Source organism: Patella vulgata, chromosome 9, assembly GCF_932274485.2.
Source record: "Patella vulgata chromosome 9, xgPatVulg1.2, whole genome shotgun sequence".
NCBI lineage: Eukaryota > Metazoa > Mollusca > Gastropoda > Patellidae > Patella > Patella vulgata.
The window spans coordinates 32,534,531-32,561,528 of NC_065887.2; the positions used below are offsets into that span (position 1 = coordinate 32,534,531).

Sequence of the window (26,998 nt, forward strand, 5' to 3'; positions counted from 1 at the left end):
AGGATATAAAAATCAATATTATCGTATTTATTAACCATTGAAGAGACTGGACGTTGGCCAGTTAATGTAATAGCATTGACTTAAAAGGAAAATTCTTTATGGACAATCTTGAGATATATCAACAGATAATGTTGATTACTGGTATTTATCTACAGCAAATGATAGGCTCAGTGATCTAATATATCATACCATCAATGAGAATTATTTTGAGAACATACAAATACAGCTCTACTTTATAAATCTTAAGGGATAATAAAAAACCCCAAAGATTCCATAAAAAGAAAAGCAAAACGTGAAAGTATCAAAATAATTCCTACACAATAGTTAAGTTGTATCAGGGGATCCATTAAAGATTTAGAATAATCTACCCCATACAAGACACCCACTACATTTTATATATTAATGAGGAGTGATCACTTTTTTATATTTTAGATGTTATTTTCATTTCATGTAATTGGTTGGTAACTCCATTAACATCTGAAGTCAAGTTCTATCTGGGACTGTGACATCATCATAATAATACCTTTGATATCTTTATTAGACAGCCAATCAAATGTCTTGATAAAGAAACCAATCTAAAAGATTTGGTTTGATCTTCTGTATCGTAGGTTTTGATTTGTAACTCGACCAATCAAAATATGCCCATTATTGAATACGCCTATTAAAGAATTTCTTCAGATGGAGTTGAAGTGGAGTCACTCCTCTGATTGTAAGTCATAAAAGTTCTTCCAGCCTCAGGGCTTTTCAGGCTGATTTTGTCATATTCCATGTAAAATAAGACTAATGGCAGTTTTTTTTCTCTCTCTCTCGATCACTTGAACTATTTAATGGTATTTATTTAATGAAATTAATTGATAATCAAAAATAAATCACTGATCTAAACTCATTTGAAAGATTAAAAATAATCTGGAAAATGCACTAACACAATCCCAAAACCAAAATTGATGATTTGAACAGAATTGAATAATTGAATGGCATGCAAATAATGACTTAGAATATTTCATTTGGCACAAATTGTTACAGGAGCCATCCTAGCTTTGACAGTGCACCTCTTGGTAAGCGAGAGATCAAGTGTTCAAATCAAATACCAAAATGTGAAAAAATAGCCAAAATAGTTTGTCTGAATGTTGTTTCACAATATTGATCTGTTGGGAATTGATTGCTTGATATTCTGAACAATGTTACTTAACTCCTTTAAGGAATTTCATTGTTCAGTTGTATGAGTGACATGATAATCAGCCAACCAAAATAAATTCAAATAAGTTGAAATTACTTCAGTGAATGCTGTACCTCAAATAACAATTTCTAAACTGATTATGTAATGGTTCTTACTGGTCAGAGGTATTCCCATGATATTGTCTATACATCTATCAAATAATACAACCGTAAAAAATCTAACATTGACAAGTCTGAATTACAATAATATTCAGATTACATAGATGTTATTAATATTTTTCCCTGAAGATCACCATGTCAGCAATTAATATCATGAATATTTTTCTCTTACATTAAATTATTAAAAAACAAGTTTCATAAAAGTTTCAAATCAACAAAAATAATCCTCTGTGACATTTTAATATTTAAAAAAATATAGTTCTTATCAAATATGTTTTCCAAAAATAGTACGCACATATCAAATTATTTTGATCAAGAAGTGAATTTTATGAGCAAAATGCATTTGCTAAAATCTAGAGGATAAGATTCGAGGGAATAAAATGAGAGTGTTCAAGTATTTCTGAAAGGTTTCCATCAAATATGATGCAGTGCTAATGGATACCGAATCATATGTTCCTAAGAGACATTTTCGCAATCCTATCTTTTTTTTTTTGCAAAATTTATACTGAGGAAAAAGTGGCACTCAACCGACATTGTTAATTCAAACACTTTTAATATCTTATATTTTAAACCAGGAACTGGATCCCAAATCCGACTCATCTTTTTGTACGTGTTCTTGCGGGCAACACTCTTTGAAATAAGACTACGGCTCTGTTAATTCAAGTACAGGTGGCATGCCATGCTTGTTCCTTGAAAATTGTGCATCATTTGATGGACATCAAATTTCTAAGATGGTTGTGATGACTTCATGCTCAGTTCCTTGTACATAGTATGCTTGTACATGTTTATGAAATTGAGATTTGATTTATAATTAGTTTCATGCACCTACACGTACATTCACAACATGCAACTATTAGTAAATTTACCTGATGTAGCAGCAGTTGATAGCCATGATGACGTCTGCGACCTCTGGCAGGTTTTTTCAGAATTCCTTTTAAAGGTGGCGAATCCTGGCTTGTACTGGCTCCAACATTTATACTGCGATAGTTAGGGCGTGCTGGATACCGTCGAGTTCGGGTGTGAGCTGGTAGAGTTTGTGTCGTACGGCTATGACGTTCTATAGGTACTCCAAAACACCAAAAACAACGATCTGTCATTCTAAGTAACTGATCAAAGAGCGACATTGATCAATTTTACATTGAACTAACCCATTTTACAATCAAAATATATCCATGGTATTTAGAGAATTCATTAAACCAGATATATATCTACTTCTAAAACTTTTCACCACACTAAAAGTTTTTCTAGCAGAACAAACTTCATCTTTCTGCCATATAAATTAATTCTGAATAACTTGAACTTATGTTTCCAAATTCGTATCATAGTATGTCTATCATAATTTGTCTTCATATTCAAATATCCTTTTCATTAGTGGTACAAAAATATGCTTTAACCATTTCAGATAGTTCCCTTATCACTATAAGTCCAATTACATACGTCCTGATTTTCAAAACAATTCAAGTTGCCTTCCATAATGTCTTTCACTGGCACCAGTAAAGGCTAAACAGACTCAAAAGTCAATTGTCGTTTATTCAGTATAATGTCATTAAAAAAAAAATAGATTTTTTTGTTGAATCAATACCTGCTTGGAACTGGTTTTCTCCAATAATGATGCAGACGTTGCCAGACAGTCTAAAGTTCAACAGGTCAGAATTAGGACAATGCAAACGCATGGATCTAAAGGATTAGTTTAATGCATGTGTATTGATTAGAAGGGTGTACTATTGGCATTTTTTTTTCTTTCCTTCTTTGCTGTCAGCAATATTATCCAGGTGTTCTTCAACAAAGATATTGAAATGACGATCGTTACACGTTTTAACTTTCTATTTCACATACAAAACAAAAGTTGGCAAATAAACACTTGGCAGTATTTAATATTTCTTTTTAAGCCATTGTTATGAATTCATTTCATGTTTTACAGATCAATGTTTAGATATTCTAGCTCATCTCTTTATCAATATTCCTTTTTCACTTTCATTGGTGTCAAAGGTACAGATCAAATTCTCCATCCCATGGCACTTAACAATGTCCTATGAATTTTCATTCATTGATTCTGATGTAACTGTTAAAAAATACCAATGAAACAGGAATGAACTCTCTTTATGCAGATTAATTAACTAATAATAATAATAATAATAATATCTTTATTAGGGTAAGATATTATTATTATTATTATTATTATCTATAAAATACCATCCGCACAACGTCAAGATACCATTATAATTTTACAAACAATGCATTTGGACAAGACACATGTTGCAGACCTTGACCATGTGTTGATGTACAACATGATGTTATCCATGAAATTTCCTATAATCTATGACTCAATTTAAGCAACACAATTTGACTATTTAAAACAATGACCAATAATTTGACATTCCATTTTATGTGGGGATCAGTCCTGAGAAATGGGATCTGTGACAGACATTTTACACTGATATATTGTTGAGATTAACCCAATTCAACTCTTTATTTGGATGTAAACTGAGAACAGATATTAAATTGCATTGTCATATCCAGGGGGTAATTAGTGTACAACTTTCAATTTGTAAATCAACTCACATTTCTGTTGACAAATTGACATTGATAAAGCATACTTGCACTTGTTATTAATCAATTTAACCATCATAAAATATAGAAACTGTTGATATATAAAAACAGTGCACCTTTCATCACAAAATAGAAACAGCCAACATAACACAATTGGTTGATGCTCAAATGACCTTTTATACTCCCATTTCCTGAATTATATATATATTCCGAAAATGCTCAATCCTCCATAGTTTGTAGTTATACATTTTCACACCGAGCTGTAAAATTTCACACAGGAACGAGATAAAATGACAATAGGAGGATTAAGAACATAACAATCAGAAAACACTTATATTCAATAATTTTTTATGTATACTGACTGACAATACAATATATACTGGTATGTGTCCCAAACAATCTAACCTCTTTATTTAACAAATCACAAAAACTAATATTCCCAGGGACACAGTGTGAAATCAGGGAGGTAAAATTTCCTTCATAATTATATGATTCTTAGTTATAATATTGTTCTCCATCAAAGACTTCATCACCTTTTTGTGGTTTCTAAATGATAAATCTTTAAAGCACTTATCACCATGAAATGACATACAGTAAACCTAGCATAAGTCGGATTCGTATAAGTCGGATCTTTGCTCAACTCAGAGAAAATCATTTGGACCCTTTGATCCTGCACGTTTTTCTTATTAAATTTCTGTGCGCAAGTCAGATTTTTGTTCAACTCGGATCAAAATGTTCGGTCCATTTTATCTAATTCTGGCTTTTTTCCTTCGCTGACGCCATTGAAATCCAAATTTGCACAACTCGGCCATATAAGACGAAACGAAATTGGAATTTTTGAAAAAATTTGATTGTAAAGCAATAATTGACTGAAGTTTCTCAGCTTTTCAACAATTCTAATTTTTCCCCAACCCAGTTTACCTAAATTTCGCTTCGTCTTATATGGCCAAGCCATGTAAATCTGCATGCCACCCCACATCTAGACCTCAATGGCGTCTGCCAAAGCCGTTTAGCAGAAGGGGACCGATTTTTATCAGCATGTTGTGTTGCACATACTGACTCTAGTGAGGTAAGCAAGTTCTTATTTTCTCACTAAAATGTTCCTTTACATTGTTCAGGTGTTCACCAAGACTGACACACGACCGTTTAGCAGTAAAAGGTTGCCCAGTAAAATTGACTGGGAACCGATTTTATTTCAACAAGGATTCAATAGGCGGTTCCTGAACGTACAGGGCGATAATGAGACCTACGTTCAGAGCTGAACTAGGTCTTCGGCTAACTCGGATCTTCGCGTAACTCGGATAAAATTGGTCAGTCTATTTAGATCCGACTTATGTGAAGTTTACTGTATTTAGCTTTTTGCTCTCAAATGTCCCCTTGCATCTTAACACTTAACTTGGATAAGCAAGACAATCATTTCATTTTTTCAAACTTTTCAAAGATTTTTCGGAAAACTGCTGACAACTTTTTAACCAGGGTATTAACAAATTCAAATTCTTCCTATGTCCATGCATTCAATAAACAGAAATCTGTTCATTTCATTTCAGACGGTCATTTTTAAAAGGATTATAATAAACTTGACTTTTAATCCAGCACTCCTAATTAATCCAATAACTTATAAATACTCAACAGTTAACTTATGATGATCCAAGCTATAAGAATTTACTGTAAAAGAGACAAAATAATCATCCAAATTTTCCAAAATTGCCGTCACTGATCTTTAGTATCGTAAAGCTATAATCCATGAATAATGTGTCTAGTGATGAAGGCAGATCAATGTGTCTATATATTACATATGTAATTAAAGATTATAAGATTTGAACGAGTAATTATAGTGTATATTAACATGGTAGACATGTTATTTAACATCAGGTATTACCATTAATTAACTTAAACCATCATAGTGTCTAGTCCGAACTCTTTATTTAGAAATAAATATAGAACAACGTGATTGTTTTTCCTTTGATTTACATTTTGGAATGAATTCAAGCAAGTCTCATCCAAACTAAACATGTGACTAAAACAAAGTAATTGTTATCTATGCAGAAGTACAACTTAAATGGAATACTGTACTGTCAATGTTCTAAAAAGATTAGCGTATCCTTGTCTCATAAAAACTTATAGCTATATCTCACGTGATGGTTCTGATTCTGACACAGGGGTATAATGCATTGAACTAGTTTAAATATAAAAATTTGTTAGCTATGTGAAGTCCTCAAGTGACAAGTGGTATCAGGTGTTCTTAAAGAGTAGAAAATGAATGCCAATAATTAACATATATTGTGTATAATATTATCCAAATCATATATATTAGCCAACACAGTATAATACAAAAAAACAACAAGATTATTTCTCGACTATATGGATGTGTCAAATTATGAAAAGGGTTATCAGGTGTTCTAGTAAGACTAAGCATACCCTGCTTTATGACACATGTCACAAGCAGTTAAATAGACTAGGTTAATAAACAGCAAGTTTTCTTGTCACACAAGTATCAACCATATTGATCTAGAAAAATCTCATGTTAATCAACAAGTGATACCACTATGGTAATCATAAAAATATTTTACATAATATGCAACCTATACAGACCAATCCTTAATCATTCAGTTCCCTCCTGTCTAACAAAAAAAAAACGTATGGCAAGGCAAAACATATTCGAATACCTTATAAAACATGAAAAACACACTAGATATTTACTACTAGACAATCTTCCTATAGACAAGGTTATCATGACCCCTCTAATCTAGTGAAAATCCCATTTCTCACACATTTATTTTTACAGTTTTTGTTGTAAATGAAGTTTCGTTGAACTAAACGTGTTATTTCACTAATCTACACAAGAGTTTAAAATATCACATCTTTTAGCCATTTTTCAAACTAAGCAAAATTTGCATCTGCATGTAGTTAGGACCATTAGAAGATTTATTTATTGTTTTTTTCATCCAAACACCTCGGTTGATCAAATAAACAAATCAATGAAAATGAATGCTCCCCATTATATTATAACACCTGTACAAAACTATAACCAACATAGAAGAGCAAAACCATACACAATGAAAAGTCCTTTCATCCAAAAAATAATCTGGTCCAAAAATAATTAAAACCTAATTGATCAATCGATTGTAACTCAAATCATGAACATTTAAACATGATGTGTCTTACACAAATATATTAATATATTAACAATAATTCTGATATTAATTTGACTGCACACTAATTAATATAAGCAGTACTCACCTTTACCACCACTGAATACAAAGCTCGGTAGAATCATTTTGAAAGTTACTTGACTACAATTTTTTAAATGCAAACAGCAATACTGATTGGTGCAAAGGATATTACTTTGCCATCCCATACCTTTCTTGAAAATTGTAAATCAAGGATAGCATTACATTATTATTAAACTATAATTTCATTTTGCTTCATTTCTTTTTAAATTGAATTTCATTTTGTCAGTAATGAAAACATTTACAAGACACTAAAATCTGATTACGAGTAACAACCGATTAAGTGATTATCAGAAATCATTAGAATTTGTTTCCCTTCTAGTACTGCCCTAGTATAAATTTTTATATCTATGGCCATAGTTCTGAAAGTAATTATCAGGATTCATTGAAAATAGGATTTTTCGTCTGATGACATTAAACCTGTGTATAAATTTAAAGTCAATCGAAAAGTAACCAGAGGGGGGGGGGGGGGTCACTGTGGGAGTGTAAAAACAAATCTCAAAAACTTGGACCTGTAAATTGTTTACAAGAATTGTGACAAGAGGACAAGATGATATACACCCACTGGGTGATCTTGGATAATTGGGTTTCAAATGACAATCTGGCAAAAATTATCTCCAATCATAGGAAAGTCCTATTTTGCCTCAAAGTGGTCTAGTATAGGTATATAATCATAATTTGATAAATGATGTGCATTAAAAAGCTTAACCATGCTGCATTTCCCAAAAATTGTTGATAATAAAAACGATATTTTTGTATTCTATCGCAAGGCGTCCTGCCAGATCTATAAATGAACCTGTGTCATTAACTGAGATTCCATATTATTTCACAAAATCATCATTAAAAGCCAGGTCATTATAAACTTTCGTATCATTGTCATAACCATTAAGCTTTAACCATTATCATTAATGTTTGTTATGAGCAGCTTATGTATGCAATACAGAATCATTCCATGAACTTCTGTACAGAACACAGAGCTTCCCTTTATTTCAATTCTTTTGTCATTCTGTTTATATAAATCAATGAACGGAAAAGAATCAAGTTTAATGTATTTCATATCTTTCAATGAAATGAAATGAAATGGGGTTTAACGTCCTACTGTTCTGCTCCAGACTGGGCTAATGAAGACGGGCATAAGCCATACAGTGTGCTATGAGGGAAATTTTGCCCGGACAGCATTACCGGTACTACAGCCTACTCTTATATCGAATTCCATCTGTCAAGGGATCTTTTATGTGCACACCAATGTGACACGGGCCCACTGTTTTTCATCCCATTCAAACTACTAGACAGCTGTCCTTGTCAGGCAACTTTCAATGATGTTTTCCTACAATTATTATGGTGGATAAAAGCTTTAAAACTAAATATCTCCATCATTGCCTTTGTCACATGCCAAATTCAATAAAGGTCTTTGAAATGAAATTGATGTATATAGTTGTTAAAAAAAATTCCTACAAGTAACGTGTACCTGTCTCATTTTCCAAACAAAAACATTAAGAGTTGTAGAAACAGTATTTCTCATAAACTATAATTTACACCTTTTGGACACACCACTTTCAAATTAATATGTCTGCAATTTCCCAATACAATCTATATAAACAAACATGTTACACACAGGAAAATTAAAATTTAAGCCAGTCGACCAAAAATGGTCACATTGCACCATTTCCTTCCAGCTAAATTATTATAGATTATACTTCCACGAGACAGATAGTTTTACCAAAGATATGAATTCACATTTAAGTTGATAAAAAGTCTGAAGACAATGATAAAAATAACCCTTAAAAATTTTGAAACAGCATCCCTGGTGTAGACTGTAAGATGTTCATTATAAATATAATAAATAGCATGATCAGCATATTTCCACAATGAATTACTTATAATCAATATTATTACATTAACATTTGTTATTATTAAAAACAAAAGAAACTTTGACAAATAACTCTTTGTTTTTAATAAGGAAAGTAGAAAAAGAAATGAAAATGAAATAAAAATCAGTTGTCCTATATTGTCTTTAAGCTGAGATGAATTTATAAATATTTAAAGATATATTTCTAGGACGTCGTAATTACAAAATCATTGATTGCAAAACTATATACTACCTCTACTGAGAAAAATATATTCATTTTTTTTCTATAAACAATATATCTTATAATTTTGGGGGAGGGTTCAACAAATGACATAATATGTAACAAATGTATCATTAATTTAGACTATTAACCAAAATCAATGTTGCTGTTACATCTCTCAGTTCTAAAGAATATACATACATGTTATTCAATTCCTTACAAACTATATGCACTCTAGGTAGAAACTATCAAAGACAATTGATAATTTATATATATATTATATCACTTAATCCATGAATATCTCTAAGTTCACCATCTTTGGATATTTCCTTAAACAACAACAATTACAAGTTTATAACACCTCCTTATATAGCCATTCAACACATCCGTATAAATTTAAAGTAATAAACATGAATAAATGCAAAATTCTATATTATATAGAATACAGAAAGTAAGTCATTACCTGTACATTATTATTGAACTTTAACAACCTCTTCTATTGAATCTCCCAACTTTAATTTTGAAAAACAAAATGTCAGTCAAAATTGGTATCAGTACCCAAAAATATTACAAAAATAACACCCTTTTCCTGTAATCATAAATACAGGTATTTCAAGAAAAATTAAAACAACATTTATTGAACGGTCTTTTTTCTAGTCCACCAACGCAAGATATTGACTTAAAATAATCACCGAAGACAAGGATATAGATCTTAACAACAGCTATGGCAGTCTATATATAGATGTAATTATGCGTAGATATTAGAATCCTTAAGAACACACATACATAAACCTTCCGAAATACCCATCTGAGTGAACACAAGATTTGATCAAAGAGATTCCAAACGCTGACACAGGACAACAATGTGACATCTGCACACAATGCACGTAACTAGGAATAACCTTGCATGAAAATTCCAGGCAACGAACTGGCACTACAAAAAAAAATCAATTAAATCACAAAGACACTCAATCTGTCAGCCTGGGCTTTTAAATTCCTTCGTAGCTCGGTTCTCTTAGTGTGTCAGTCTGTTAATTCAGTGGACAGCGTTCGGCCGAAGCATAGAAAATAACCGATCAATTTTTAGCGACCTTGATCTTTCTCGTGCTTCTAAATGGACACAAGCGCGTCGCTGGTTGGTAATCAAGTTCTTTAAGCTCGTGTGTACTACTACACTCAGTGAATACATCCCATGGTCTCAGAGCAAGAAATGATGGTAATATTGAATTTGTGTACACATGGTTTCCGATGGATCAATGGAAGCTTTTTTAACTCAGACTTTCTTTCGTTTAAAGAAAAAACACAAAATATGAAGACAAACAAAGGGCAGGCTGGTTGATAATCAATTATGAAGTCCTGTCAAGATTCACGTTGCTATCGAGAGTAATTAAGGAAGATGTAATCAGAATAATTTAATATTGTTGTATGGGTTTCATCAATGCTGGGATAAAATTACAAACTTAATCAAGATTTGTAGAACAATTACCAATTGTCCTAAAATCAACAATTATCAGATTTCTTTATTATAGCTTTCAAAAGTTTGCTTCATATCTTAACAAATTCAAGTTTCTGGTTTCAATTTCCTATGTTTAATCAAATGTAATCTGATTTCTGTTGCACTTTGTTAAAAATAACCCAATACTTTATGTTGTCTTTCCCCTCTTGTTTTAAAACTTCAAATGAAAACTGTTACAACTACATGTATCATAATAATATTTAATTCAGCTGATAAATTAATCTACCCTTGTTCTATTAAATGATTTCAATTTAAAGGAGAAATCAAGGATATATTCCAGTGAACAAAACATACTTAATCCTGTATGTAAGTCTCTTAAACACCTGTACTCTGAAACTCTGTGCTGTGTTTACGAAAAGTCAGTCAATTTGTCTGGTAGAGCTTAATATTGTTTTTGGAATTTTGATTTGGCAATTTTGAGAAACATGTTTGATAATCTTTATCAGTATAGTTACGTACAGGCACAATCCATGGGAAGAGAATTTTGCTTGGTAGCAGTTTTCCGCCTACTCTTCCTTTTCCAACCGTCATCGGTTCTTTTCCATTCAACATTCATGCCACTGTTTACCTGGCTGGACCTTAGTTTTAAGTCCAACTGATGTAATTTGAACAATAAGACTAATGTTCCTCCTCAGCCTATATATTCGAAAAGTTCACATACACTTTGTATTAAAATACAAACATTTTTTTTTTCTGTATCTAAAATGTCATATTTTTTTAACCTTTATTAAGTAGTTGAAATATTCTTAGGAGTAAAAGATACCATAATTGTAGAACAATAGATAGATGTGAAAACATGTTTCCTATTTAAAGGTCATAGAAATATTTCACCCTTTAAACAGTTTGAAATATATAATACAGTTGCACAAATCAGGGTATGCACCCCTTGTATAACCTTGGCTTAAATGGATATAGTTAGGCCCATATTATCCACTGAAATTCTGTAATTTTGACTTCAAGAGTCTCTGCCAATTTCAATTTTTTTGGTGTGAAAGTGTCAGCCATTTAATTGACTGTCTGACATTAACAGCACAGTCTTAGAAACGCACAAATTCATTAATAAACTGATTCCGTCTCGAGGTATGTTTTTATAAGATGCCAGTCATTGGGTGTTGAGTGTTATTCCATACAAAAATAGACTTCCCCCCATAACATCAATAAACATCGATACCAATACTCTTAACTTTAATTGTCTACAAAAACAAACAACAAGATGCTATGTCTGAATTAACAAAATTAATTTACCATATACATATAAGATCACTATGCAGTTGGAACTTGAAGATGACTGTGCTATCCTTGCAAAATTCTCCTAACATTACACAGTCATAGCAATATATGCTCTATATATTTACCATCAAACACTATTCTCAATCATCAAACACTTATATAACCTTTCGTGGGTTTAAAGCATGCCCGATATATATAATTTATATGTGTTAGTGATCATAAGACGAATCAGCCTGATTATATATTTATTCCCTTTATTCTATTAAATCAATATAAACATTATAGTCATGGACCCTATTTATTTCAAAGACAAATATTTTAAATCTATTACATGCAAGTGTGGATCAAGAAATATTGAGATAAGTACAGATTTTCTATATGGTCAAAGGAGCAAGAGACATTTTTGTTATATTTTGCTCCCTAGTTGTATTTTGCTAACTAGAACATAAAATAACCAGAAAAAGTATTAGAAAGGTCAGTACTGCACCCTAATGAATTCTGTATAGGCACCAGAATATAGTTGATCTAATAGTACCTAGTGCCATGATGCTGTATATATTTCAACAAATAAATAACAGCTTTATGTCTATCATCTGACTATGTTTGATTTTCTTTCATCCTCACAAAACAATGAATACATCTTGCTAATGAAGATGACAAGCCAAGCGTATAATTATGACAATAAACTATATATCATATAATTTGTTTTAGATTTATAACTTTGTATTTATGGGAACATCTGAATGCCATATGGCTATTCTGACCAGATGAACTCACAGTAAATATTGACGCATCAACTGACGAAACTATCTGATTATTTGTACTGCTTCCCTTGCTTTAATTGCTGACTATTCAGAGATATATACACTTGGGATGTAGGAAATTTTGACCTTTGAAAAGTTTTGATTTTGACAAAGAATTTGGTGAAATCTGCTGGATTCTAAAACACAAGCGGAACCACTCTCAACATGTTTAACCCTTTTGCTGCAGGACTCAAAATGTGTTTATTAATGAAAAGTGCTAAATTCAAAATGCATAAATATGTTCAAGGCCAAAAAGATAACTAGAAGAAATGGTTTTAGACCTTTTAAGTAATTGAAAATGTTGATACATTTTATTATATACTTTCTGTTCATCAGATTTAGAAGTTTATACATTAATTTATTTGACTAGGCCTATTTTGAGTTTTTTTTGTATATAGGTTAACTGATAATTTACAGTGTTTAGCTCCACACATGAATCACCTGAGTCAATAAACGCCGCTTCAGAATCACTATCAGAACCGACTCTACAGTTCTTTCTACATGTTTGTACATAAGTTCAGGTCCTCAAAACTCCCAAGTTTTTAAAAAGAAACACCAATTGTTTACACGCGAAAACTGAAGCAGAAGCATTTATCGGACAGACAGTGCCACCTATTAACAAATAGACCTGCCACATGGAATGGAAAATAAAGCCTGTCATATATTTGCAACTTTTTGCAGTGCAAGGGTTAAAGGCTGGTATGGATTTTCATTCTGACTGCGAAGGTTCTAGTGCACGCTAAGGAACATTATTCAAATTTAAAAACAACATTTAAATCTATTGCATGTTTTAACAGGGATTTGAAGGATTACAGGCCCATAATCCACTGCTAATTCCTTTTGTGTCTGTGTTTATATCAAGGTTCGTCCAGTATCAACCTAGATCATTCTGATTTTAACTGGCATAGACTCTAATCACATTTCAATGAAGCTTAGCAAATCATTACCATTCGTTATCAGTTCATTTACTATACTCAATGTGTGACGTGTTAATATGATCTGTCATTATCACGGAACCTGAAGATGAAAACCATTTATGAAGCAGGATGAATTGATCACTGATATTGTAAAGCAAGAAATGCTTGCCAAACAAAAGTTGCATTAACCGATCAGTATGGGATAAAAATCACTGACGTTCAATCACCTAATTATATTTTTATTAATTGGACTTTGCATTTTTAAAGATATTTCACCCATTTTTACCTCCAAAATGGCAGGGCATTATTTAAAACGTTTCACACAAGCTGTGTTTACACTTGGTTTTGATGAGCATACTGTACTCAGAACAGTTCTCGGCACTGTTCCTGGTACACTTAAAATCTGTAATGCAAACAGGGTTATTCATACACCATCCTGCTGGTGTCAAGGTTTTTAACTCAGTAGTCCGTTAGGTTGGGTTGTTTGCACAAAAGCATCTATTTGGTTCTCTTGTTTTATACAGAACCTATCTTAATAATGGTCGACAAATGGTTTATCCTTTCGCATCTCTCTCTTTGTCTTTCATTGTCTTTAATTAATAGTCTGCTAGAGATTTAAACAATGTACCTGCTTTGAATCAGTTCCTTGTTTATGGGACTCAATTGGAAAGAATCGGCTATGTATTAGTTTTAATACGGAACCTATTTTATAATAATCGAGAATTGATTCACAGGTATCATGTTACTTATTTTCATTGTCTTTATGAAAGAAATAAACCCACCTATTTATTATTAATCAGTATAAATCTATGACTTGCTGTTTTATTGTTTAATATAATTTTCTTTATTATCAGGTTTATTAACATTTATTTAGTAGTGAATTGTATGCTATTTTACTTGCAAAAATATCAAGCAAATAGCCTTTTCAAAAACTAAAAAACAAACTAGGTACTGAGCACAACCGGGTATCAAATCAAACAACGTCACCAGTACCCATTCACAAATGTTTTATTCAAAGACAAAAGAATTTGACACCTGACCAAGGCAAGGAACAAACACTGTATGATGCGGATACACTTCTAGCTCACTTACCACTGTGCTGTTTGACATCCAGCATTGACACTTTCAACAAATATTAATGTCATATGGTTAGTTCTAATCTGATCAACTCAGTGTACAGTAAATATTGACATATTAAAGAGAAAAATCTATTCTCATTATCTTAACCTTAAACAAATGTCTCAAAATAGAAAGATCAACAATTTAAAAATGCATTAAAACAAATGTAATTCATTCTTAATATCATTTTCAAAATAATTTGCCTAGTTATGAAAGGTCTAAGCACGCTACTTGAATATGATATTTTTTATGGGCATTATTTGATCTTATTGAATACCACAAAAACTCAACCCATAAAATTGGCAGACTTGACTTCAGATTCTGAATGCAATCCAATGTTAACATGCCAATGTAGTTCTCTAGTAAAGTCACATCAAATCAAAAATCAGTTTTTTTACCACCCAGTGATAAATTAATAAAGGAAACCTACAGTATATTCAGGGTGTGACACATCTGTATATATACCATCATATCCAAAATAAATGAACCATTTTAATAGTATACCAATTCCTAATAATTATTATACATAATCATAACTGAACCAATAGGATTTCAAACCATTTGACTTGTTATTGTAAATGAAATGAAATGGGGTTTAACGTCCTACTGTTCTGCTCCTACTGGTCTAATGAAGACAGAGTCATTTCAAGACATGCATTCTAATTATATTATGTGAAACAATTTCATAATATTACCTACCAGTAGATGTAAAAACAATTTGTATTACCTTATGAAAACTAGTTTCTATTTTCGATTTAAAAACAACAATTTGTATTAACATATGAAAAACAGTTTCTATTCTCAATGTAAACACTACAATTTGTATTACCTTATGAATTATTTCTATTCGCAATGTAAAAACAAAAATTTGATTTACCTTATGAAAAACAATTTCTGTTCTTGATGTAAAAACAACAATTTGTATTACCTTATAAAAGCAATTTCTATTCACAATGTAAAAACATCAATTTGCATTAACATATAAAAAAACAATTTCTATTCTTAATGTAAAAAACAATTTATATTAATTGATCTGACATTACTTGTAGCCCAAACATTAACATATCAAATTATTTAATATCAACATTCCATCTCCATTATCGCAAAAAAGGGGCATATTTCTTTTAAACAAACTTCAAATAAATTCTATACCTATATCGATCACAAAACACTAGTATATTTTTCAAATTTCCATTCCATACATTACAAAGAAGATACACAATAAGAGTTTGTAGTGCTGCTATATAAACAGTTATGATATTTATCCAATAATTTACACGATACAACATACACGGCATGGTTTCCACACAATAAGAGAAACTTGGATCCAACAGAATAAACACAACACATGTAATGGTCAGTGTAACAATCAGATAAAATGGACAATGGTCATTATCAAATTCCTGTTTAATATCATGACCTTCAGGCAATACACCAGTGACCTTCAGTGTTGCGGGTTGGTATGACTTCATAATCCTCTCACAGTGCCAGCTGTCACTCATGAATATACTGGTCAAATGTCTGTCTGCCGATGTCTCCGCCCAATAATTTGACCATATCAATAATTATGTCATTAATATAGATTAATAATAATATTTAGTATTTATAAGAATGTTATGACTTGTGGAAGGGTATAATTATTGAAACTCCGATAGCTTTAAGTAACTCTATTAACATGTCAGTTTCATCATATTATGATTATACAGATTATTTTGTACATCCTTTTAGCCATTTTAGAATTAAACCAACATTGATTTTAATTTTGAAACCCCAAGTACAGGATGACCCAGTGTACAATTCAGAGGACATGTCTGATTTGAGAGAAGAAATGATTTGATTAGTTCTGGTATGTTAAATCAAGCCTATATTAAACAAGTATTTCTCGATCTTGAAATTCTCCATACATGATGTATCTAGAACCAGGTAATAAGATGATTTTCTAATATCTCGGCCGATCCACAATATTTCTAAAATATCCTCTTAATGGAAAAGCGGCAGGAAAAACACCAGTTTCTGTCTACAAGCATACTGCATAATGTGAGTATATTGAAAAATGATTTAGAATATTCAAATCATTTCAGGATTTGATCGTGTGACCGCTGAACGAGTTATTTTTGTCATCAAATTATATACATGTATTTTCAGTTTGCAACCACTGCGTTATTTGCTGTCTAAAATCAAAATCCTTGCCAAATTGTACCTCAAACCCATCAAAATAAACAAACAAACAAAAACATAGAAACAGCAATCATGAAACTTACCGATAGCAAGGACATTAAATCAGCAATCTTAATCTTAACTCTCTTCATGACGTTACACGTCTGCCCACCTATGGACTAATTAAAAATGTTCTCTTGATAATCCTAATCATGGCCACGGTAGGAAGTGAAGTATTGAAAGTCTCGCAGAAATTGTGTAAATGTTTATGCGGCAAATATTTGGGCAACCTGTAGGAAAGTTGAAACTCTTCGTAATGCACTAAGCATACAAAGAAACCAAACAATCTAGGTCACACTCAAAACAAAATCATTTTTTTTCGTTGTTTTTTTATACCTTTTAACTTTCTTCTTTTAAATTTAAAGCTTTTTAACTTTATCATTTGAAGAGATTTGTTGACTACGTTACATGTACTCCTATAGTCTTTCTTGTTCTATTTATGAAAAGTGCTAACTTCAACCAGAAACACATCTCTAGTATCTTGGAACGATATGGGGTTTTGATATCTGGTAAAGCCTTTTCTTAGGGGAATGAGAAGAACATTTAGTAAATATTTCTTTAGTTATGTGTATATTAAAAAAGGATAATTTTTTCTGGAAAGAGGCGCCACCATCTTTTACATCTACCTCGCTTTTTGAAGAACTAAACACATTTTCCATGCTAGTCACACAGGCCTGGAAAGTTCTTCTCTGTCCATGACAGGATTCAAACCCCAAGCACACAACCACGTACTGTGATTCTCTAATTTATCTACCTTTATGTATCTTAATTGCAATCAAATAGTTTTTGTTTGCAGTTTTATTTGTAATATTTTGAATTTTTGCATTCCATATTCATTCATTCATTCATCTAATCTCATTCAAACTTCAGCTCTTATAAAAGTCTCGGAATGGTGCAATCATTTTGAAAAAATGCCTCATAAAAGCACGGCACATTATGATTCATTATAAATGACCGACATTCTAAAGCACAAAATTTATGGTAATGCATGCAAATTGTTGATTCACCCAAATATTGTTACAAATAAAAATCAGTAGCCTGTTGAGGATCACATTTTAGTACTATAAATTTGATTGGTCAATGGCCATAGTAACAGTAACTGTGGCCTCATTAAATATCAAATTGACTGTCAGTACGGTACCATTCCATTATGGTCAAAATCCCATAGTTGATGACTCACTACATAACCCATCTCAAGAAAAATGCTAATAACTAAAGCTCATTAGCAAAATCCCTGCAGTTCAGTACTCAAATGGGCCATATTTAAACAAACTATCATCTTGTAAAACTACTAAAAAAGGTTCTAAACATTGTAAACAATGTTGCTGATTTCTTTGACAGATATTTTAGGAAATTTCATTAATGAGGATGGAATTCAACAATAGCTTTAAAGCATACAAAAAAAAAGAAAAGAAAACATTTATCAGCATTAGGAACTACCATATTTGATGGTACATATAAAATTAAAATCAAGTGAAGTGAGTAGCGCTTTTTTTGTGGTTGCATATTTAGATGGCGGAATAAGCCTCCCCCTCCCCCAACCCCCAGCCTCCCTCCCTTGGATTGCCAATAACTAAAGTGTCAATCAACCAAAATAATGTTTGTTTGGATTGTTTTAAATCGAGAGCACAAGGACATTTAATATCAATTTAAAAATGTTGTCCCCCCCCCCTTCACATTTCCTGTATCCACATTGCCTATATTTAAGTCAATGAATAGGTCAAACTCTAAATGAAAGTTTAACATATATAAATGTCCCAAGGTTACCTTCAAAACTTCTGATATTTAAGTTTGAAATTCAACAGATTTTAGCAACAGTATAATAAACTTTTTATAGAACATCTGATACCCTTTCTCATTTCGGTTCACAAAGTTTACAAATTTTTGTTGTATTCTCTTGTACTTTAACATCTGCTAACATAATTCAAATATCAGGAAGTATCTGAACTTTGATACCTGATAGTTGTTCAACAGACATACTTCTGACACAATATTAGAATGTTCATAAATTCACACTTAATCCAATTCAAAATAAAATCAACACAAATTCCAATGTCATGAAGAACACAAATTAAAATCACAAATGCATCTTTCATCTCAAAATCGTAAATATTACAATTTGTCTGAAGATTTTGGCAACTATTCAATCAAAGGTAAAAAAAAATGATCATCATGGCTTCAATTCCTACATAAATAAATACAACTGCTACCTTGCATATTGTTTATATTACGGTAATTATTCAATAGTTATGTCTTCACCTGTAGATGGAATTTTACAATACTTATAGTCTAAAAATAAATTGACAATACCACATGAAGTTGGACATAGGCCATGTTGAGAAAACTATCTTTTCAATTTTATTACTTCACTTTCCTGAAGCTCATATAACCACCACAGAAAAACATTACAACTATTGAGAAATGGGATTCAGGGTTTGCATTATATACAACATAATGTTATCTTGAACCTAACATGATTTCTTTTTTCATTCCTCTGATTGAATGTCAGGTCACAAATATATAAGTCATTTCAAATTAAATCTTTTTTGAGAAGACCAAATGCAAAATTATCAAATTAAACTATTAAATGAATAAAATTATTTTTATAACATATTTTATTTGTATGTTACTGATAAATACTGTTTAATCTATGAGTGCTGGGGTAAAGGAATAAAAAAAAATAATGTTTTAAAAAAGCTGAGGTTTTTACAACATTCATATTATTACTTTTTTTTTTAGCACATTTCATTTTCAATGGTGTTTCATGTTCTATCTCTTTTCAATTCTAACTTTGTGATTAATTTTAGATGTTTTACATTAATTTTCTTTCTTCTCTGATCTTTTTCATAGAGAAAATCTGAAACTATAATTTTCAGGGCTTCTAAAATTCCAATATAACATTATGTCTTTCTTGTACTCCTTAAAGAACAAGTGTCACATGAAGAGATGGAATGTCTGCATCCACAAATCAATATTCAGACAAAGACGATTAATATTTTCAACCTCGTACATCTCCACCAACAGTAAGCTGTCAATGACGGCAGTGACACGCCACATCAATAAAATAAACACATTACAATCCTTTTATTCCTTTCATTAAAAAAACGATTTTACGGCTGAGTTGCGAAAATGTCAGATTTCCCAGTGATAATATGTTATCCAAGATTTATGACAGGAATAATTCTGACTAGTTTATTTGATTGAGAGGCTATTTATGTCAGACAAATGCTGCCAATAGTTGTATCATAGAAGTTATCATGTCACAAATACAGAAACCCTGATAGTAATCTTGTTTTAAATATTTTAAATATGATATGACAAACCTTTCATTATAATTTAAAGTTATTTTTTAGTTTTCACAAACATTTCTGCAAAATTCAAATAAATATATTCATTTAATGTTTTGTACAGTACTACTCTTTTCCATTTCTATTTTTTGAAAAAATTTAATTTTAATACAACTTTCCTTTAAAAAATTAATTCATAACCTAATAACACAAAATACAACAAAGGTGTTACATGAACATCATGAACAGATTTATATATATAATAAGAACAATTAATCAGTTATCTTACAATTTACAGATAATGCATTCTTATAAAGGCCTAAAAGGTTTCATATTGAATATTTCTGCCTCATGTTTCAGAAATGCTGGACAAACTTCTTCTCTAAACTACAGATCTAGACAAGACTATGATAAACAATACACCAGGGAATAGTTTAATTTGTGTTAATCAAACATAATTAAAGGCTAAAATGATTTGCTAAGTCAACTTTAGCATTTAATTAAACTGAAAATTATTAAGTTAGTCAAAGTACCCCAGTGGGTGTTGACTTGTCCCACTGATGTTAGTCTCGACCTTCTGGCTATTTCATTTACAGAACTCAAACTTTATTTTTGGGCACTTTATTTCGCCAACTAGATGATCCATTTTTTTTTTCACTTTACCTGTCTGCCTGAAAAGTCAGTTTGCCCGTAAGTTATGAGGGGGGGGGGGGGGGGGGCGGGGGCAGACTGCCTTCCTGGATCATACACCTGTGACCCTGTATTCTGCATATTGTAGTTGCCTATTGACCTTTTGTAACTTTTTTTTTTACTTCAGTGTTTTCTTGATGTATATTGGCTGATGACACAGTAAAAATGCATCAATCAAGTACATATTGAAGTGCGATAGCTACAATGTCTACTGACTTTGTTTAAACACTTTGTCTATCGAGTACAGAAAGGCAACCTCTTCAAACCAAGAATCTGACAATCTAATTTCAACTGTACAGACTCTAGAGGCTCTATCTAATTTGATGGGAAGCAAAGTCAGATTAACAGTTTGTTTGGTCAGTTTATTGGTGATTACTAATCAGCTAGTGACCAACTGTCCTGTATAACAGAAGCTATAGTCTTTATTGTTCAGTTCATTGTATCTGTTTGTCCAGTGTTCAATATACAAGTATGTGTATAGCGGACAAATTATAATGAGATTAAATTTAAGGTCATTGTGTATCCATTTATTAAGCATTTGAAGCAATAAACTAAGGAGATGAAATATTTACAAATCCAGGCCTTATTAATGCAATACTAATTAAATAAATTAATGCTAAAAATTCTATAACAACTCCTGGGTGTTTTACTGTCATACAGTATTATGATCATTGCAGCAGTTTTTAAATTATACATTTACAGGTACATCATCATGTGAAGGGTCAGCATAATCCAGAAAGAGTACCAGCAGTGTTCAATTTATATTGTCAGTTCATATTTTGTAGATAGTTCACAAATTCTATCAATGTATAAGCCATTATTTTTAATTTTATTTCAAACTATATCATTTTTCATTTATTGATGGTCAAAAGTGCAGATATTGACAACAAAACATTCATATTTCCAATTACAAACACTAATGATATAAATCAAATCTCTAAAATAAAAACCACTAATCAAGACTAATTAATTCCCTTGTTACCATGTGAATTATAAAAACATGTGAGCCAATGGTGTATTGTCTCCATCATCCAGTTCATTATCTGTATTGTCTACTATGCAAAGAGTGTGAGCTGACTATAATATATAGAGTGGACATATGCTGACCAGTCGATTAAAAAATCAATACTGGAGATAATGAAAGTGTTAGGATGTGAAGAAAAGTCCTTACGCTATCCACGCGTTCACCTCTTGGGTACGTTAATATCAATACATCACCGGACTTGCTCCAACAATATAGCGACAAGCTGGACAAATGAAAACACTTGAGACATATTGGATTCGCATTATGAAAATCGATAAGACAGTAGTTATATTATAATGGTGTCTTGTGGGATTATTAAGACAGATACACGATTACCAACATCTGCATTTGTATAGTCTTTGTTTAACAATAGTTCAAGCATGAATGAATTCAATACTTGCTTCAAATAAATAAGCAAAGTCTAATCCTTCACCTGTCTTCATTAGCCCAGTCAGTGCAGAAATGTAGAATGTTAAACCCCATTTTATTTCATGTCTAATTCCTTCCTGTGTACCAATAATATCTCTAATTTAGTCTCCATGAACTGATAGCACACCAATTAATTATGGGCATTGTAAATTATGAAAGAAAGTATGGCAAATATTACTTCTATTCACACACAAATATAGCTTTCATGTCACTATTGGTTTTCCAAAGTAAATTTAGTTTTAATTGCAAATGGACACCTTATGCATTGGTTGGTATTAAATGGACACTGTGCATGCTGACTGGTATAAAATGTTTACCCTGTACACTGGTTAGTATAAAATGGACACCATATACACTGGTCGGTATAAAATGGACTCACTATATAGCAATGCACTGGTTGGTATAAAATGGACACCCTATACACAGGTTGTTATAAAATGGACACCCCATACACTGGTTGGAATAAAATGGACATACTATATAATGATTGGTATAAAAGCTTCAACTTATTTAAATCATTAAAAATAATGACTGAAAGATGCTTGGATAATCTTGATGAGTAAAACAAAAAAACAAGGTTGGTGCAATGTGACCTTGATGTTCATGAATAGAAAGATATCAGCAGCTGACCAATTACATTCCAAGAAAGGAAAAGATGTCACTGTGAAGTCCATAGACAGTAATGTGAACCTTAGATGACCACAATTTCAGACTGATTGATTTTCAGAATTCTTGAATCAGTATTTGCCTTTTGGTAAGACTGGATTTTAATGTGTATGTTCTGAAAGTCTATATTTGCCATTTAGTATAGAATATTGTTGCTGTTATTAAATATACAATTAATAACCATTATAAAATATATGAAGTATATATTATTGTCTACTTCAGACTACCTGTTCATGCAAGTATTGATTTTGTGCAACAATAGCAGAAATTTGGACTTTTTCAAATAACATGTATTTGATCAATGGGGCATAACTCTATTAATAAATGTTTTTCCTCTTGGGACACTTTTTACATTAAACAAATAGTCTTTTAAAAGAATCAGCCTACTACCATTCATGTCCGATTCATTAAAGATACATATATAATGTCAAAACCTTATAATTATGATATGTTTATCCATGTTATTAACAATGATATCAGAGGCCTTAACTATATGAACCTAAAAATACTACCTTAAAGGTACAAGATGGGGTCAATACAATATTTTGGTCAATTTGAGACAAACGTATGGTAATATTTATTTCTATGGGTTACTTATGCAATGTGAGGGGACATTGGCGTTAATGCTTACTCTACATTGATGTCCAATACATACTCTACAGGATTTAGTAACTTAGCCATTCAAATACCCCAGTCCCTAAAAATGAGAGTTGTGGGGCATGCAGACAAAAAGTAAATTACCTCAATATCTCCAGCTTGTCTGAGTAAGTGAGATCCGAGGGTATGTCTCCGTGGAACTTGTCTTCTACCGGGTCCATAACGAATTCTGTTTGGTTTAGCAGGAGTGTCTTCCAAGACACCAGGATCTGAACGGGCAGATGGTGAACGTGGGCATTCTTTGAACCCAACTTGATCATATGGTTGTTCCCTTTCTTCCTCACTCATTGCTTCTGTCAACTGATAATGATACATTTGTCGAACGTCTTCGTAATACTGTGGCTGACTGCTACTACTGCTACTTTGCTCAGTCCCTCCCAAAGCAGAAGGTGTAGGCGTACAATTATCTGCCCTTGAACTGTCTTCCCCACTACCATATGATATGTTTATTTCATATTTACTGTAATCGTAACTTATGACACTATCATTTAAGCTGGTGTCAATACTTTCCGACGACGTCTGCAAACTTTCACTGATGCTAGGAGTTGTCTCCCCTTTTGGATCAGAGTTTACTTCCTTGAGTTGATATGTGATTGGAGAGCTGTTATCACTCTTCTTCTTTGGTGAGGCCACTACTTCATATTGAGGTTCAGGACTTGGTGTAGTCTTTTTAGGAGAGCTAACTGGCATCAAAGTCGCATCTTCAACCTTTTCCACCTCCTCTTCAGGAGATTTTTTCAATTCTGGGATTGCTGAACCTTTTCTTGATTCTGCTGCTGAAAAGAGAAAAATAAATGGAATTTAGTAAATGACTGTAACTTTCCTTCAAGGTATCCTCTTATTCTGATTCTTCTGGTATAACTGACAGATATTTCTCTGTTGATCCAATCTGTACCAATACCTGTTTATCAGGACTTAAAATATGACAGTAATGAAAGTCTTTGGAACAAAGATTAATATATTTGTTCCAGGATCAAGCCCATAAGTGAAGGAGATCTAGAAACAGTAAGCTTCATTTGTGACACCTGTAGAAGTCACAACATAGAAACACCTATCACAATTAATCTTTTACAAAAAACTAATGTTAAAATGTTAAAGTTGAAACCTGTTGTTGTCATGATGTCTGGAAATCCATTGGCTATATATATATATAGGCAGTAAATCTATATATTGCACCATCTACACAAAGGTAAACATATATATTGTATTATAGTATAATATGTATCTACACTGGTTAAAGGTACATATTCAGTACTTATATACTTATCTATGAATATATAAGAGTAAAAGTTTCTCTCAATAAATGGTACAGACAATTTATCATACGGAACCACAGTTTAGAACAGAAGTAGTATGAGGATGTAAGGAGCCCTCAGAATTTTCTGTAATCTAATATTTAAATACTGTGGGCATATTGAGCTGAAGTAACAGAAACTTTCTGGATAATCATACCTTGTCATCACTAATAGGCTTCTAATATTTTGAGGATAGGGAAAAATACGCCTATATATATATAGTTAACAGTGGATTAATGAGATACATGTAGAAGGGCAATGCTTTCACGTCTGTGACCCTCAGAATCGTCCCTCGCCCCCCTTCAATTCTCAAGCCATTAGTTGTCTCTTACATCAAAATCTTTCCGTAGCCTTAATCTCTTAGATTTCACAATTAAAGGTCCAGATATTTGTAACTATGCCCCTTTAAACTGTACGATTTACCAATATAGATAAAACCTATAGCCTATATATACATATCTTATAATATGAATGAAGATAATACACAATGTAATCTTTAATAGATAACATACCAAATAGACAGAAACACTTTACTTTGTATAATAAAATACTTAAAAATCTATATGATAAAACAATTTATTGACATGGTTTACTTTCTGATACAAGGCTTTCACTGTAACACTGATCTTGGGGTCACAGGCCATATCTGTGTTATGTTAAAATCCATAATAATGCTATTTCCAATTAAAATGAAGGGTTACCCGATTTGTCCCTTGGTTGATTGTCAAACAGCTTGTGTTCCTAATGATTGATCTTGTTCTTGAACCAAATACAGTAACAACAAGCCCTCCCACTTATTGTTCTGAAGCTAGCTTCATTCTTGCCCCCTGTCACCTCTAAATATTGTTGAATCAGTGGAAACACCCAGACCTGGATTGGAACTAGCCTGAACCAAATTTCTGTCCTTGGTGGAAACACTTAGACCTAGCTGAATTGGAGCTAGCCTGAACTTATAACTACTGTCTTGTGTAGAAATGTTCAGACCTGTATTGGGGCTAACTTCTGTCCTTCTGGAAATGCTACTTAATTAATTCTGTTGGCAGCCATGCTGATCCCCACCCCCACAATACAGAAAAGTATGTTATCGTGAAAAATTATAGAGGATGAAGTCTCTCTCAGTATGTAGTATGTACAACTGAAATTGTTAGCTATGTGAACAACTACAAAAATGGTAAGTGGTATCAGGTGTTCTAGAAAGAGCAAGAATTTTTCGTTTCATGTACAACACCATGCAATACTACTTTTACAAGGACCAACAGTCTGAACTTGAGTTCAGAAGTTGAAGCTACATGGTAGATGGTACCTTTTGCAAGTTGTTATCAGAAATTAGTGACAGAGAATATATATAGAAGGAGTAGGAAGTGCATGAAATTGGCTGTTTTTGGTTGCTACATGGAGTATTTTTGGGGGCAGTTTTCAATACTTTTTTCTGAAAATGATTATTGCTGTGCATACCAATTTCAATAATAAATATCTCTGCCAATTTCATAGACAAAAGCATTTATTAGATATAAAGTCTTTTGACCCATGGATTTCATTTAGCAATAGCATCCTGTAATATACAGTTCGGAAGTACTTCTCAAATGTTTTACATAAATGTAATAGAATTGATAAAAATATTCACACCAAGGTTTTGATATGTGAATTATATGAACTAGTTTATTGAATGATTTGTTTGCAAATTTAGTTTAAGAAAACTGTACAATAAAACACAACTCATTGTAGTTTTTTTTTTCTGTTCTGTTACTTATGAGTACATCCTACACGTATACTACTAGATATATACAACAAATCATAATGAACAATTTGAAATGGGCTGCTGTAAGGCAGTGCCAGTGTTGTCGAAAGCATGCCAGAACAGAATAAAGAATATGAAGCTACCCACGCGTAGCTAACTCTAACCTCCGAGCGAAGTGGTCAGAATAGTTCAACTGGTTTGGCTTATAGTACGTGTGAACTCAACA

General features: G+C 32.0%; 1 protein-coding gene across 4 annotated transcripts in view; it reads right to left on the bottom strand.

The window, feature by feature from the left end:
* Positions 1-26,998, bottom strand: part of LOC126832122 (coiled-coil domain-containing protein CG32809) — a 101,437-nt gene that overhangs the window by 46,876 nt on the left and 27,563 nt on the right. For 2 of the 4 annotated variants that reach the window (XM_050562821.2, XM_050562819.2), the window contains exon 2: positions 23,824-24,515. In XM_050562821.2, coding sequence (XP_050418778.1) covers positions 23,824-24,515 — 692 coding nt within the window. Of the gene's footprint in view, positions 1-2,201; positions 2,509-23,823; positions 24,516-26,998 lie in introns of those variants that run through there. The other 2 variants (XM_050562820.2, XM_050562822.2) reach the window with 2 other exon arrangements.